The 17,498-nt window shown below is 38.6% G+C and overlaps 1 protein-coding gene across 2 annotated transcripts; it reads left to right on the top strand.

The window, feature by feature from the left end:
* Positions 1-4,588: 4,588 nt before the first annotated feature.
* LOC120564045 (CD209 antigen-like protein A) lies at positions 4,589-17,496 on the top strand. 2 transcript variants are annotated; one of them, XM_039808681.1, is made up of 8 exons: positions 4,589-4,743; positions 8,428-8,499; positions 11,615-11,701; positions 11,927-12,160; positions 14,842-14,910; positions 16,039-16,172; positions 16,631-16,731; positions 16,830-17,496. In XM_039808681.1, exons 1-8 carry the CDS (start codon positions 4,662-4,664, stop codon positions 16,969-16,971), a joined length of 921 nt encoding a protein of 306 aa, XP_039664615.1. In that variant the 5' UTR covers positions 4,589-4,661; the 3' UTR covers positions 16,972-17,496. The 2 variants fall into 2 exon arrangements, with proteins under 2 accessions (XP_039664615.1, XP_039664616.1); XM_039808682.1 differs by lacking the exon at positions 8,428-8,499 and having other exon boundaries at positions 16,830-17,495.
* The last annotated feature ends 2 nt before the right edge of the window (positions 17,497-17,498 follow it).

The raw sequence follows: 17,498 nt of genomic DNA on the forward strand, positions 1-17,498 counted from the left end.
AAGCAGCCCAATCGCCAAAGTCAAAGACGCAGGCAGTGTTGAGCGGGTTTCTAGCTTCACAACGCTGAGCAAAACCCATTCAGATGGTAAAGTGCTCTATATCAAGCACACACCTGTTTCATCAGTACAATAGATGCAGCATTTCATTAAGTCCTGTGATTTCACCCCACTTTATCAGATTTTAAGGTCGTGGTGTCAGATGTCTCCATTCATGTTAGACAGGATTGCTGTGGAAGAACCTGAGTTATGGACAATTTCCTGCCAGTTAACTGGCTGACCATGAGGCAGAGCATGAGGCGGGACCCCCCTCATGTGCAACAAAGCCTGCCTACTGGAATATGCCCATCTCTTTTACAGACAAGAGAAGGAGGGGCACTGAAGCTGAGGGGGACTGGCTCGTGGCCTTTGGCAAGATGAGGTACAGGGAGTTACACTCAGTCTAAATTCAAATGCAAAAGCAACAAGTTTGTAAGTACATTTTTTGTAATTGTCGTCGTATTTTCTTATTATGTTACAGTATTTATTGCAGTATTCTGCTGATGTTTGTTGTCTTTAATTAGAAAAGAACTTATCTCAAAACTACACAGTCAAAATAGGTCATACTATTTGTGCATGAAGTTTGATAAGTCCAAAAGATATTATTATATTTGTGTACTACTTGTAGAAATGAATGAAGGAAATCAAAGTTAGACAAAAAGGCTTATTCTTGTTCTCTGGAAAGGACAAATGTGGTCATCTCTAAATTCATAAAGTAAAAGTGCTTCTAAAAGTGACTCTATGTAGTCAGAGATGTCCTCAGTGGCGTAACGAGCCAACACCAGACCCCTATGCAGTATTATCAAGGCACGTGATGACTGCGCAATGTCCACGAGTAGGCTACCATGACTAGGACAGGATAGGATCATAGAGACACTGCATATAAGAGATGAGATGACACATAAAAAAACACACAAGGGCAGTCCTTCCTGGATTTCGTGGCCTTTTCACCAAGCTTTTGTATTCATAGAAACAGCAAAATTTCAAAGTGGCTTGTTTGGTGCATATTTTTTGCTTTGGCTAATTTGAATGTCAATTATATAAATGATAAGCTGTAAATGTCTAGCTTCTTAGATATATTAATGTTGGCTGTATGGAGCCCTTACTGTCTATTCACCTGAGCCACCCCTGCATTGTATTGTTGTGTTGGTATGTTCCAATTTGTGGGGCGGGGCTTCAGGCTATATAGCCTAGCAGTAGTATTTGTTCAAGAGACACAGCTTGAGGAACACCTGAGGGAGTAGCATGTAAGTCTGTTGGATGTCCTCAGAGTAATGACTTGATTTAAGGTCAATTAATGAGCAGTTGTATATTTGTATTATCGTATTGTTTTGACTCCCAAGTCAATGTATTTTATTTTCTTGAAAGTATATATTTTTCTGTTTTCTTTAATTGTTTTGTTAATTTTTATTTCACGATTTTCCCTCATTTGGCCTTAATTGGGGTAAACAATAAAAATCCCATCTTGTCAACTTCATCTCCAACTTTTCCTGAGTGTTTACACCTGCTCACGACTACTCATCTACATCTACCCTCAACACGGGTTTTGTGTAGATTTGGACTTACGTTTATTCCACTTTGTTTAAACGGCGAAGGGGAGGAAGCCTAGTAACGAGTCCATAGCAACCAGTTTGTGTGTTGAATGTTAACCAGTGTCCTTTGATGAATGGTCTCAATGTTTTATTTCATTTTAATACTAGTTTACTAGAGGAGTAACTTAGTATTTGAAGTAATGCAGGAAGTGTGCATTTAGTTTCCATGCTTATTGTGTTTCCACAACAATGTTAGTGAGTAAATCTACTGAAATGGCCCACACACCATAACAGAGGAGTGGGATGTGTAAGATGAGAAAGCAGAGGTTTAGTTATGTAAGTGATGGCTGTAAAAAACAATGGGAATCGATAAATTGTTTAGGCAGGGTCCTGCCGTTTTTCCAAATTATTTTGGAGGGCCATAGAAAAAATATTATTGGCAAGGGGAGGGTCATGTCTAATTTGACTAAAGGTCCCAAAACTTCTCCGGTGGCCCCTTAAATAAATAATGAACAGTCCCTAAAGACCAATGTTTTGAAGGAGTGCAAAGAAGTGACAGATCTTAGAGACCCAGGCAGGCTATTCCAGTCTGAATTTAAATTTCTTTATAGATGTTTGGCACAGTGAAGAAGGGATATTCAGTGTGTCTCAATCCATAGCTGGGTCTGTATGGAATTAAATATTCCTTCAGGTAAGGAGGATAATCAGAGTACACACATTTAAAAATAACCTGGTACCAGTAATATCTTTAGTACTAATGACAATGTATTTAAATAGAGATTACAATAGAGATTTATATTTGATCACCAATATACAGATTACATGACATTATACACTGAATATACAATAGAAACTAAAGACAAAGGTAAACATTTAAATTACTGATAAAACATTAAATAAGTCATTAAAGTGAAACACAGCACACATGGCTTTGAGGTGGATTTAGATACAGAATCACAACAATATGTACAGATGTTCAGATGCAGAATTTCTTCTCTAAGAAATCTTAAGGTGATAAATCCAAATTTTCATTACTGCTGTCAAAGCTGGGACCGGTTTTCTGATGAAAAGCTGAGGTGTGCCAAAACAAAGTGAAAGGTCTTTTAAATGGTTATTTTAAATTATGGTTATTAGTTATGGAAATGTTGCCACAACTGTTTCTGTCTGGTCTTTTGAACTAGTTCTTTTCCTCTCCTCATCTGTCTCCTGCTGGGGTCATTAATCATAACTAAGACAAGCAGAAATAGGAAGAGGAAGTTTTCAAAACTAATGTTCAGAGTTAGGCGTGAGGCTGCATTTGAAACCACAAGAACATCACACACCCAACCCAACAAACCTGTATCTATCTATCTAGCTCGACAAATATTCACTCTGTACAGGAACATACAGCATAATGCCAACAACAGTTTAACAGTTGTACGTATGGTGTAGTGTGTAAATATTCAATTCAATTTTCAATACAATTTTATCTTTAGTATGAAATCATAACAAGAGTTATCTCAAGACACTTTACAGATAGAGTAGGTATAGACCACACTCTATAATTTACAAAGACCCAACAATTCCAGTAATTCCCCCAAGAGCAAGCATTTCGTGCGACAGTGGCGAGGAAAAACTTCCTTTTAGGGAAAAACCTTGAGTGGTGATTAAAACTTCCTTTTAGGGAGAAACCTTGAGTGGTGATTAAAACTTCCTTTTAGGGAGAAACCTCGGACAGACCATGACGGTGCCGGTTGGGGGTGTGATGAACAGTTGCAATAATAGTCACAATAAAGATAATGGAACTATGACTAGAAATAGTAGTTGTAGTAGTTCATGGTGTTGCAGGGCACTGCAGGGCGTTACAGGGTGTAGCAGGGCGTAGCAGGGCACTGCAGGGCATATATGGTAGGTTAAAGTCAAAGCTACTTCTTCAGCTAGGACCAGATGTACAAACAGCATGTAAACAGGAAAAGAATGCTTACATCACTTCCTACAGATAAAGATCTGACATTTATAAATAGAAATGCAACATGCATACTTCTATCACACTTAGTAAAATAAGCAGACACAAGAGAGTGAGCTGTGAGTGATATGATGCACTGGAAATTTAAAAATAAGTTGAGATATGTTGTATAATAAAAAATATATATATGGTTCATTTCAGTTGTTAGCCAATTTCACTGATTGTATGTTTTTTGTGTGGAGTTAACACAGTGATCTGTAAAATGTTAATCCAAGGTTCATTTATATAGCCTACTATACTCAACTTTCATCTCTTTTTTGTGTTATTCTTTGTCTTCAGATTGGAAGCATTTTATTCCATATTTTAAAATCGGATGTAAAAAACAACAAAAACAACTGTATATTATGGTCTTTAGTTAGATTTAGTTGTTGTAAGGTACAATGTTGGTAACCAGGTTGTCCAGTACCAGTTTCCTGCGTAGTGTGTGTGACTGATGCTTTATTAGGTGATGATCATATGTGGAAGTGTCATGTATGTGTTTCTAATAGACACAGTTTCACCTAACACGATGTATCTCATTACTCAGTTTGTTTTCTCTGTCTACAAATCCTTACACTCTGGCTCATGTCTGCTTTTATCGAATTTTTAAATATATATATTTTTTTATTATTTTATTATGGACCACTTATTAACCTGCCCACTGCTTTATTAAAAACAAAATATGAAAATGAACTAAAACAGCCACAATAAAGCATCCTAACTTATAGATGCAGGCACATTCTCCCATTACAATGTATCACTGATTGTACAGGACAGAGTACAAACAGTAATAAAGAGGATTGTGGTCCTTTCTATTCAATATCCGTTTTACACTTTTCCCATAGGTGCATGAAGTAGGATAAAAAATACATATAGTATGTACAAAGGTTAACGGGAGATGAAGTAATGGCATGATTTAGAGCTTATTGTTTTTGCGGAACAGATTTCAGTGTGAGTCAACTAGTTTCTTCCTCTATCCGACCTCTTACTTAATCTGTTAACTGTGTAATAATGGGTTTTTAAGCTCACTCTCCCAAAGAGGAAACACACTTCACTGCTGAGACCACGCTGAAGCTGACTTCTCACCAAATATCAAGCAGACGCAGAGGATGCAGCAAATGGAGGTATCTGATTATGTTAATGAGCGACCGAGACCAAAGCAGAAAGGCAGTGGGGATGCAAATCAAACAGGTAATAACACTTTATCAGTTGATGGTTTATGTGTAGCTACTGTTAAACAACACAGTTCTACTTATTGTACTCTATCAAGTGTTTTAAGCTGCACTAGTGGCATGGCCCAACAATCCTGTCCTTCAATCCAATCCAATCCACTTTATTTATATAGCACGATTTTAACAAACACAAGGTTTCCAAAGTGCTGCACAAAAAGATAAAACAGAATAAATAGATAACACAATAAAAGCACAGAGGTACCCAATATAAAGATAAATGCAATAAAAATTAAAATAAAATTAAATACGTAAAATAAATAAAAACTAAAATGCACTGTCCGCTCACAATTAAAATAAGCAAGTATACACATAAGATCAACACTCTACCTGGTGTTAAAAGCCAAAGAAAAGAGGTGAGTACTGAAAAAGTGTTTACTGTTAAATATTCCATCAAAACCACGATCTTAACCAAAGTGTTTTCATTGCATTATTTACATGAACACACACGAGGCTCAGGACGTGAACTCTAGGGCTAATTTACAATTATTTTCATTGTTGATTAATCTGTAAATTATGTCATCGGTGAATCAATTCTTTGTTTGGTCTCTACAATGTCCGAAAATGGTGAAAATGTGAATCCGTGTTTCCCAAAGTCCAAGATGACGTCCTCAAATGTCTTGTTTTGTCCACAACTCAAAGATATTCAGTTTACTGTCGCAGAGGAGAGAAGAAACTAGAAAATATTCACATTTAACAAACTGAAATCAAAAGTTTTCTTTTTTTGTTCAATATGTTTATGAAGTGTTTTCCAAGTAGTATAATACAAAGAGACAAAGATTAGGAGTAAAACATTATGCCAATATGAAAAGAAAAGAGGAAAGAAAAAGAGGAAGTATTCCTTAAGACAATGAAAGGTACTGTTGCATCACTGGTACTCTCAATTAAAACAGAATTTATCAAAGAAGAGGGGAGTGGCCTATCGTGAATCTCCTAAGTGTTCCATGTCTCCGTCAAATTGAGCAAGATGGTCTAAGAATTGCTGCCAAATCTTGTAGAATTTTTTAAGATTGTCCGTCATGCCATATCGGATTTTCTCCATATGTAATACAGACAGGGCCGGCGATTGCCATAGGCGACCAAGGCGATTGCCTAGGGCGTCAAATGTGTTGAGGGCGCCGTGTCGCCCTTAGGTTTACTTCCCATTAATAATAGAATTAGAACGACAAGCGAAATAAAACGTGTTTATTAAACATGATCATCCTAAGGCGCCCCCTCAGCCACACGTTTACTTGTCAACCTTTCATTACACAACGTTTCCAGTCTACGGGTCAGACTCAAACACACGGAGCTCTGAAGAAGAGGTGCGCGTCGCTTAGTGTCCTCTCTCGCCGTAAAAATAGAGACGAGCAGCGGCACAGACACCGGGGGCGTCGGACTGGGGGTGAACCCAATACTGATTACCAGGGCCCAAGGGGAGAGAGGGCCCTTGAAAAGTCTGGAATATATTTTATTTCCTAATAAAATTTCATAATGCATATCAGATCAAATGTAAAGTTAGTGTATTGGCTGAATAACTTTGTTGATTGACTGACTATATTTTCTATACAAAAAAGACTAGCTAAGGTCTCAATCACCCCTAGCTAACGCGCCAAATGGTTTAGTCCATCTGCACGCATTTTGTTTATGTTAGTTCAGTTGAGCGTCTGGTGGAGCGCAAACTTCTGCTGTAGAAATGTCTTTTTCAAAGAAAGCCAAATCAGGCTACTAAAAAGAAAGGAAAGACAGGAGAAGGAGAGAAAACAGAATGAGGGGAAACAATTGGTAACTGACTTCTTTTCATAGAAAGGTGAGCACAAACTAGAAAACCAGATCCATGGTGCTAAACTGCTTGAATATCTCCGCGACCGTTAGTGCTAAAAACGAACTGAGACAACCTATTGAAAGAGCAGAACATACACTTTCAAATGATAATTTGGTTGTACATGCAGAGGTTAAATTGGGCCGGAGCGCACCGGAGCGCAGCTCCGCCTCCTCAGGTCCACAACACACCCTGCCGGAGCTCAGCTCCGTCTCCTTCAGCATCAAGCATTTTGCCGGGGTTTCAGCCCCGAATGTTTTGAGTGTAGCCCCGAATGCATTTTGAAAAGTTGACTGACAAATATGAAACAGGACATCGTTTAGTTTCCACTCTCGCTGTAAAAAGCTGTGCAGCTTCCGGTTTATGGATGCGCTCTGCTGTCGACGTGCTGCGGCAGATGTTTCGCGTTTGAGCTCCGTGCATTTCTTCCATACATTTCGGGTTTCCACCTCCGATGTAGAGCAGCGTACAGCCACTTCCCTAAACGTCTCAAACGGGGCTCTGTGTCTGTCAGACGGTCTGAGATCTACCGTATCAGCAGAGCAATCATGTAATGCACAGCAGACTACGGTGCAGGTAGATTATTTTCTGAAATATAGTGACTTTATTCTCGTAATAGCTCGTAATTATAAACTTTATTTTTTTCACAAAATATCACAACTCCTCCAAATCTCAGAGAACACAGATGGGATGAGTTATATTTTCAATGTGCACAAAGTTTTGGACATGAGCAGAAATCTTGCTCAAACATCTGAAATATTACAGTCCAGAGGTTTATTAATAAATTAAATGAATAATGTATCACTAAGGTGAATTATTGTCATATGCACATTTACGGAGGTTACTTCCCAAACAAAAAATAAATGATGCCTAGGCTACATGTTTGCTGACTCAGATATAATTTGAAAAGTCGATCTAAAGGAGAATAAATAGATGAAAGCAATACAGCTTACAGCCTTACTGCAATATTTTCCATTATGTTTTTAGATTTGTTTCCCTTTACATAACGATATTTCAGGCTTATTTATTCAGAAAAAGGTAGTAGAAATAGGTGCATAAAAATTCACCAAAATGCAGGAAATAAAGTGTTTAATGCTAAAAAATTCTGGGGGAGGACCCCCAGACCCCCACATCATAAGTCAGCACACAAATCTGGAAGCAAAACCTTGGCCTTTGGGCTGCCAGGCCAGTTATGATTAGACCAAATGTTGGTGCCGTCTAACAAACTGGAAGCTTAAATGAACATACACTGGCTATTAACAAGCTGGGCAAGCCAATCACTGTTAAAAAGGCTATAATAGTGGTTTCTGATTCTCTTAAATCAACATAATGTTCTTGTTTAAAAAGATTTTTACATCCATTGCCTGCCTGTTAACATTACCCTATAAAAGGTAAAAAAAGTAAAAATAATAATAATAAAGTAAGTGAATTGTAAAGTATTTCTCTTTGTTTGAATAACTAATCAACCCTACCTTACACATTAATACTGGAAAAAGAGCCCTTTGGTGTCAAAACACATGAAGTCATTTTACAGCGCGATTTTGAATGATGACCATTCCCCATAAGGGCTCCCCCTCCCTACAAAAGCCAATTAAACCACTGTGTACATGTAATCTGAGGTAAAATAAAGAAACTACACTAACAACGCTGTTTGCATCCAATAGTAATAGCCTATTTAAAACATGTTTAATTTCAAATGAATAGGCTATATAATTAGCAATAATAGGCTAATCAGTGTCATAGGTAGCTTGGTAGATCATCGGTAGATACATATCATGTCAACATTATAGTTATGTCAGATTTAGTAGAAGCAGATGTTAACATTGTGAAACACTTGGGCCTCAGTTTCAGAAACTGTCACAGCAGGGAGTGGAGTAACAACAGACCCCTCATCCTCCTCTTTGGATTTGAGACAAGGTGAGCTTATATCAAAATTAAAGCAAACCATGTTTAGCCATTTTGACTGAAAGGTGTTAAGTAACACTAACATCTTAGTGTGTTTTATTATATTAGGTTACAGTTAGGATAAGAGGTTAATATCAAATGTATCCTTAATAGAGAAAGATGATAGAGAACATCTGATTGAGGATGATGGGAGTGAAGACAGCAGGGAGCTCTGAGCACAGTGTGGAAATGAGAGCTGAGGAACTGGAAAGTAGGCAGAGCAGTGCAGACCAGTTTTTGCCAGAGGATCCAGGACTATGGCCAGATAAATTAACAGATGATCAGAGAGACACCATAGTACACAGGTTGGCAAGTAAAGGTACAGAGAAAACAAACAAAATGTAGTAGTAACCACAGTACAGTAGGCTAGAGAATGTTGAGAAAGGAGGTTTGAAATGTGTGTTATCAGGCTACTCTAAGCATTACAGTTAATAGTTATTAGCCTATAAACATCTAGGCAGACAAATTCATGTTTACAGAGGCCTGATTATTATTTATTTTATTTATTTATTTTTTGGGGGGAGGGGGTTTGAGGAACATGGGGGCCCATCAGGACTGCCTATGCATAGGGCCCAGGGTCTTGTGCTACGCCCCTGATAGACACGGAGCTGCAGCGCAGGCTTCTTGTGGCCGCTCTGCTGTGGGCATTCTGCGGCAGATGTGTCCCTATTTCTGCGTAGTTCTGTGTTTCCACCTCCGATGTAGAGCAGCGTACAGCCACTTCCCTAAACTGTCTCATTCAGAGACCAGCGTCCCAAGCGGGGCTCTGTGTCTGTCAGGAGGTATGAGATCTACCATATCAACAGAGCAATCACGTAATGCACAGCAGACTATGGTGCAGGTGGATTATTTTCTGAAATAGAGTGACTTTATTCTTGTAGTAGCCTATTGCATTATCACTTTATTTTTCTCAAAATATCACGACTCCTCCAAACCTCAGAGAACACAGATGAGATATAATGTATTTTGAATGTGTACAAAGTTTTGAACATGAGCGGAAATCTTGCTCCATATGTAATACGGAGGTAAGTTTTGTTAGCCACGTCTTGAAGAGTGGCGCTGCTTACTCAAACTGATTAATCAATTTTCAAAATTGCAGCTCTAGTGAGCTCTAGTGTTAAAGTCCTGTGATATACATAAATTGTTACATTACAGCAATCATGTTTCATGCCCTATTGGACGTTATTGCAGCGACAGAGAAGAACTGACAGAGAAGACGACCAAAGCTTGAAAAAAAAAAAAGACCCAAGTTGTTATTACAGTGCCTTGCGAAAGTATTCGGCCCCCTTGAACTTTTCGACCTTTTGCCACATTTCAGGCCTCAAACATAAAGATATAAAACTGTAATTTTTTGTGAAGAATCAACAACAAGTGGGACACAATCATGAAGTGGAACGAAATTTATTGGATATTTCAAACCTTTTAAACAAATAAAAAACTGAAATATTGGGCGTGCAAAATTATTCAGCCCCCTTAAGTTAATACTTTGTAAGCGCCACCTTTTGCTGCGATTACAGCTGTAAATTCGCTTGGGGTATGTCTATCAGTTTTGCACATCGATAGACTGACATTTTTGCCCATTCCTCCTTGCAAAAACGCTCGAGCTCAGTGAGGTTGGATGGAAAGAAGCGTTTGTGAACAGCAGTTTTCAGTTCTTTCCACAGATTCTCGATTGGATTCAGGTCTCGGACTTTGACTTGGCCATTCTAACACCTGGATATGTTTATTTGTGAACCATTCCATTGTAGATTTTGCTTTATGTTTTGGATCATTGTCTTGTTGGAAGACAAATCTCCGTCCCAGTCTCAGGTCTTTTGCAGACTCCATCAGGTTTTCTTTCAGAATGGTCCTGTATTTGGCTCCATCCATCTTCCCATCAATTTTAACCATCTTCCCTGTCCCTGCTGAAGAAAAGCAGGCCCAAACCATGATGCTGCCACCACCATGTTTGACAGTGGGGATGGTGTGTTCAGGGTGATGAGCTGTGTTGCTTTTACGCCAAACATAACGTTTTGCATTGTTGCCCAAAAGTTCGTTCTTTGGTTTCATCTGACCACAGCACCTTCTTCCACATGTTTGGTGTGTCTCCCAGGTGGCTTTTGGCAAACTTTAAACGACACTTTTTATGGATATCTTTAAGAAATGGCTTTCTTCTTGCCACTCTTCCATAAAGGCCGAATTGTTGTGCAGTATACGACTGATTGTTGTCCTATGGACAGAGTCTCCCGCCTCAGCCGTAAATCTCTGCAGTTCATCCAGAGTGATCATGGGCCTCTTGGCTGCATCTCTGATCAGTCTTCTCATTGTATGAGCTGAAAGTTTAGAGGGACGGCCGGGTCTTCGTAGTTTGTAGTGGTCTGATACTCCTTCCATTTCAATATTATCGCTTGCACAGTGCTCCTTGGGATGTTTAAAGCTTGGGAAATTTTTTTGTATCCAATCCGGCTTTAAACTTCTCCACAACAGTATCTCGGACCTGCCTGGTGTGTTCCTTGTTCTTCATGATGCTCTCTGCGCTTTACACGGACCTCTGAGACTATCACAGAGCAGGTGCATTTATACGGAGACGTGATTACACACAGCTGGATTCTATTTATCATCATTAGTCATTTAGGTCAACATTGGATCATTCAGAGATCCTCACTGAACTTCTGGAGAGAGTTTGCTGCACTGAAAGTAAAGGGGCTGAATAATTTTGCACGCCCACTTTTTCAGTTTTTTATTTGTTAAAAAAGTTTGAAATAGCCAATGAATTTCGTTCCACTTCATAATTGGGACCCACTTGTTGTTGATTCTTCACAAAAAATTACAGTTTTATATCTTTATGTTTGAGGCCTGAAATGTGGCAAAAGGTCGAAACGTTCAAGGGGGCCGAATACTTTCGCAAGGCACTGTATATGTAACTCTCCATTCAGCCAACCATTAGCATGCTAATGTTGGTTGGTTAGTTTAGTTAATATACTTGAAAACCTTACTTAAAGTTGAATTAATTTATCATTATTTTAATGTGTCAACAGCACATGGCAGCCTCCCATGGCTGCCAGAGTGGTTATACATTTTTATTGGTGAGTCTGTGTTGGTTTTGCAGAGAGAAGACTCTGCCAGGTGCTTCTCCTCAGCTTTGGGCTTCTGTGCGTCATACAAGCCATTCTCAATGTTTCTCTACGCCTGACATGTGAGTATGGTTTCTTCGTATTGTGCAAGTTAAAATGTGGTAAAACAGTTGCATCAACAGCACCACCATATTGCAAGTTCAAACGCTCAGTTATGTAGCTTCACATGTTGCTGTCAAAACCGCTACGCAACTGTTTTGCTGTCAAACTAAACCTGAACATAAATTTTGGTTTTAAATTCATTTAAAATGTTTTTTTATTTTTTTTATTTATGTATATCCTATCAGTATACTCTACCCACTTGGACTGCAACGCAACAAATTTTAGTTACCAAGACAAGGTGAAGAAAGTGCAGAAGGATTGTGAAGGAGAGCCACCTGGTCAGTGCAACGGATTAAAAGAACGATTCAACGCTTTGACGCGAGACAAAAACGATCTGGAAAACAGAAACTCTGAGCTCAACAACATGATCAAGGACCTGGAGGAGGAGAGGGACAGGCTGAGGACTAATCCGGAGAAAGGTGAGAACAGATCAGGCTAAGTCTTCTCACCTTTACTTCGTCTTCATTTCTTCCTCTCTCATTCTTCCTCTATTTTTAGCCGCTTTCCGACCAAGTAGTTTACAGGAACATAGTACCAAAAAAAGTATGAACTAAATACTAAATCTAACGTATATAGTCTATTTGTCATAATTTGAACAAGTCTCCCAATGAGAAACTTTTATCTCTCTCTCTTTCTCCCCCGTGTGTGTGTTTGTGTGTGTGTGTGTGTGTGTGTGTGTGTGTGTGTGTGTGTGTGTGTGTGTGTGTGTGTGTGTGTGTGTGTGTGTGTGTGTGTGACGGCCAACCAGCAAAGTTGTCAAAAGGCAGTTAACCACAGGTTCCCGTTAATCTTATGATGGACATATATTGTGATATTTAAACAAACGATCCGTCAATGGTGAAATAAAAGCCTCTTATTTACGAGAGCGGTCTGAGAGACCTCCAGCTTACAGCGGGGTGTGTGTGTGTCTGTGTGTGTCCGGTCTGAGAGACTTACAGCGGGGATTCTAAGAGCTGCAAAAATCCCGCCGGTCGGAAAGCGACTAATGTCAGTTTGGTCCCTGTGACTTCTCCTGCTAACAACTCAGCACTTCCTGTGTTTACTACAAAGAAACCATTGTTGGCGCTGAGAACATAACAATGTGAAACAACAAAATAAAGGTGTAACTCCATTGTTTTGCAGTTTGCAAAAAAGTTTCGAGTGAATGAGACACAAAATCATCATCATGCCCTCGTCTGCACATTACAGAGTGTGCTTCTCAGTATCATCATGGAGTAAATGTCAAGAGATGTAGTCCGTCACAAACAATGTACTGCATTTCAAATATTAATGGTGCAATAGATTTTAAGAATTAATATATTGGCCTTGTGGATGTAAACAGTTTTGATCACATATAATTCATAAAACTGTTCTCATGCAACATTTACATTTGTTGACTTTACAATCATTTTTATTTTTCCACAAAATAACAAACTGCCCTTTAATTGTCCCAATGAAAGACCATTTGTTAATTTTGTTGTTAATTTGTGTTCTTTCTGTACTTCCATTAGCCATGTAAACAGCTTAGTCTGAATATTGTCCTTTTCTGAATAAGGGCAAAAACTGAAATATTATGGGCATGTAAACATGTTCATTGACACCATCTCGGCTCTTTGTTCGTAGAGAATACAAGACGTTTGTCTTCACAAAGTTAAACTAAACAAACTACCATTAATCTGATTCTGTTGAAAATAATAATAACCTCTCCTCTCATGTTTCAGAGAGACGAGTTTAAGAGAAACAACTTTGTTAAAGGGGTGATAGAATGCAAATCGATTTTACCTTGTCATAGTTGAAAACGACAATTTGGAGTGTAAATAGGACATACATATAGAACCTCAAAATCCCAATGACACCTCTTTCCTCTGCAAATCTCAGAATTTGAAACTGCCTCTGAAAACGGGCAAATCTCAACGAACCACCGAGTTGATGTCAAATGGCTAATTGCAAATTTTGTCCAACTGTGTCTCGCAGTTCAGCAGGAGCTCAGCAGGCTAAATGTGAGCTAGATGGATCTCCGTCACGACTGGAAGCCCGCTGCGCTCCATACCCGCACAAAGTCACCATTTCTGGGTTACTGGACTACCAAATGCCAAGGCCCTGTCAAAGCTCCAGGGCCTGCAGCTAGCCGCGATCTTTACCCATAGGATTGAAGGGACACTAGCAGCTAACAAAACCCCTCCTATTCACAAAAATGCATTAAATTGAAATCGGACACAAGCGTTAGCTTTAGTAAGACCTTAGGGTAGTTGTTATATAAGTGGCGTGACGAAATTCAAACTGTAAATATATTATATTTATGCCGAAAGTGTAGCTAGCTAGCTAGCAGCGATCTTTAGCTACCCATAGGATTGAATGGACACTATAAGTGGCATGACGAAATTCAAACTGTAAATATACTATAGTTATGCCGGCAGCTGACCAGCTCCGTGGTGCCCTGAGCCCTGGTTGTCCAGTAACCCAGAAACGATGACTTTCTCCTGGGTATGGAGCGCAGCGGGGCTGCCGCTGTCTCGTCAGACTGTGTGGACCTCCTGAAGTCCGACACGTCTTAACAAATTTGCAATTAGCCATCAATTTTCGTAAAAAGGGCCCATATTTGAGCTTTATATAGTAGATTTCTCGCATAAAAAAGTCTCAGAAGTGAATTTAGTAATGAAACATTGCAGTGTCTGAAATATGAGACCTGCTGTCTCGTCTCCAATGCATGTGTATGTCAACCAATCAGCGTGTAGCTCATCTAAATATTCATGAGCATACCATATTTGGAAGAAAAGCTCTCGTTCCAAATAGGGCCAAAACACAGGGATGCATAAGGACCCATAAAATAGCAACCAGCCAATTTTCAGCCCAATCAATGTTACATACCCTATTAGGAGACCTTAAGGAACAGTGTGAAATACCCTATATAATCATTCTATCACCCCTTTAAGTACAATGATGAACTACTCCAATAATCAGGGTTTAGATGAAATTCATCTTTTAGATAACTTAATTAATTATAATCCACCCTTGTAGTTTCTTTACTATGCAGTCATTCAATGGCACAGCAGTTTCTGATACTCTGAAGAACTACTGAGAACTTGTGCTATGCTAACATTCGTAGAGAATTCTATTTCAGATGTTGAGGCTCGTTTCAAAAACCTGACTGAGGAGAGAGATGACCTGAAGAGGAAGCTGAATAACTTAGGTAAGTGTGATGAATAATTCAATAATCAGAGTTTGGATCCAGAAGGGTGCAAGTCTTATATTGGGCAAATAAAAGTGATAATTTTTACATGGAAAGCTCCTGGTAAATATTATGATTGTCTTGTAGTTTCTGTCCAAGTCAGCCACATTAAGTAACACAAAAGAAGAAAGTTGATGAGATGCTCCAGAGTAGTAGACGTAGTGAGAATAGTTGGAAAAGTGGGAATGGTTTTAATTGGTATGAATTTAATTGACAAGTTGAATAACACCACTAATGTAAAAGAGATGTGGAATACATCGCCACTGTCGCACTGCTTGCTCTTGAGGGAATTACTGGAATTGTTGGAATTGTTGGGGCTTTGTAAATTATAGAGTGTGGTCTAGACCTACTCTATCTGTAAAGTGTCTCGAGATAACTTATGTTATGATTTGATACTATAAATAAAATTGAATTGAAATTGAATTGAATTGAATAATTAAAGGTTTTTTTGAAAAGCTAATGCTAAAGCTAAACTTTATTGCTGGTTAAAATGTGTAAGAAGAAGGTGAAGTTGTAAGAAATGTGGAAAAGTGATAATTGATTTAATTAATATATCTTTAAAAGTTGAACAATAGCCATATAGTATGACAGTTACTGTTTCGAGTGAATGAGGCACAAAATCATCATCATGCCCTTGTCTGTTCCAAATTACGATAACTCAACAGCACATTACAGAGTGTGCTTCTCAGTATCATCATGCAGTAAATGTCAAGAGATGTAGTCTGTCACAAACAATGTGCTGCATTTCAAATATGTAAACAATTTCCCTTCCTTTTTCATTCTTCCATTACTAAGTTATAGCATAAGTCCAAAAGTAAGAAGACTACGAGCTACAGAATGAAGGGTGCAATAGATTTTAAGAATTTATATATTGGTTTTGTGAATGTAAACAGTTTTACTCACATATAATTTATAATACTGGATGCATTCAACATTTATAACTACTGTCACAATTACATTTGTTGACTTTACAATCATTTTTATTTTTCCCCAAAATAATCAATTGCCCTTTTTTTGTCCCAATGAAAGTCCAAAGAAAAAGATTAGTTAATTTTGTTGGGCATTTGGGTTCTTTCTGTTTTCACTAAGGTCAAGGAGGATGGGAGTATTTCAGCGGTAAATTCTACTACAGTTCTTCTATGGAGAAAACCTGGCAAGAGAGTAGAGATGACTGTCTTCAAAAGGGTGCAGACCTGATGATTATCAACAGCAAAGAAGAACAGGTGTGTGTGTGTGTGTGTGTGTGTGTGTGTGTGTGTGTGTGTGTGTGTGTGTGTGTGTGTGTGTGTGTGTGTGTGTGTGTGTGTGTGTGTGTGTGTGACTTACAGACAGACAAACAGTTTAGAATAAAGAGTAAAAATGTTAAATGAATGCAAAGATCAATGAGGTAGAGGATCAGTTTTACAGGTGTGAATGCTGGAAAGCTTGTTATATTGTTTAAAGTTTTTTGTTTTTTAAGATTATTTTTTGGGCATTTTTCAGCCTTTATTGACAGGACAGCTGAAGAAATGAAAGGTGAGGGAGAGGGGGAATGACATGCAGCAAAGGGCCGCAGGTCGAAGCCGAACCCGGGCCTGATGCGTTGAGGAGTAAACCTCTATATATGGGCGCACACTCTACCAACTGAGATATCCAGGTGCATATATATTGTTTAAAGTTTGTTACTCTTTTTTTAAACAAGGATTTCACAAGAAAATATCAGAAGAGACTGTGGATTGGCCTGACTGACTCAGAGACAGAGGGGATGTGGAAATGGGTGGATGGGACTCCACTGACCAAAAGGTTCACACATTTTTACCATTTGGTCCATTCAAACTAAATCACTATCTTGTGCTTCTTGGGTTGTGTTTTCTGATAAAAGCTCTTTTTTTTTGTTTCAGCTACTGGGATTCCGGGGAGCCTAACGGTGAAGAAAGTGAAAACTGTGGGCAAATATTTAATTATAATTTGGAAAACAGCTGGAATGATGAAAGCTGTTCCAGCTCAGTGTACTGGATCTGTGTAATGAAAGTCCGTCCATAACTCTGCAACCAAACCCACCAGACAGAAAACTTAATAAATAAATTGCTGTTTTTCTATAGTTCAGTGCAAATTTATATTTTCACAAAAGCAACCTGAATATGCTCATGTGGACACATCATTTCCAAGTGAAAATCATTTCCAGCTCAGTGTGAGATAATCTGAAGCCTGGTTATATTCCGCTGCAGTAAAGTGACCTGTTAACATCTAGAAACAAATGTCCAACGAGGGTCACTTCTTTGGCTGAAAAAAAAATGAAAAGAACTGCAATATGTAATACATGCTTTGATTTATTACTTGCTGAATGAATGTATAAATGTTTATGGGTGGGAGGGGGGATGTGTTCTTCCAGCCACATCACAGCAGGGTGGCAGGGGGGGGGTCTAGTCCTGTCTCATTGGTTTAGTTATGACCTGTTTTCTTTGTCACTATGTTGTATTATTATTAGGGCTGTCAAAATTAACGCGTTAATTTTCCGTTAATTTTTTAATATTTAACTCGTTAACAAAAATGAACGAAATTAACGCAGC

The sequence above is a fragment of the Perca fluviatilis genome, chromosome 8 (genome assembly GCF_010015445.1).
Source record: "Perca fluviatilis chromosome 8, GENO_Pfluv_1.0, whole genome shotgun sequence".
Taxonomy (NCBI): domain Eukaryota; kingdom Metazoa; phylum Chordata; class Actinopteri; order Perciformes; family Percidae; genus Perca; species Perca fluviatilis.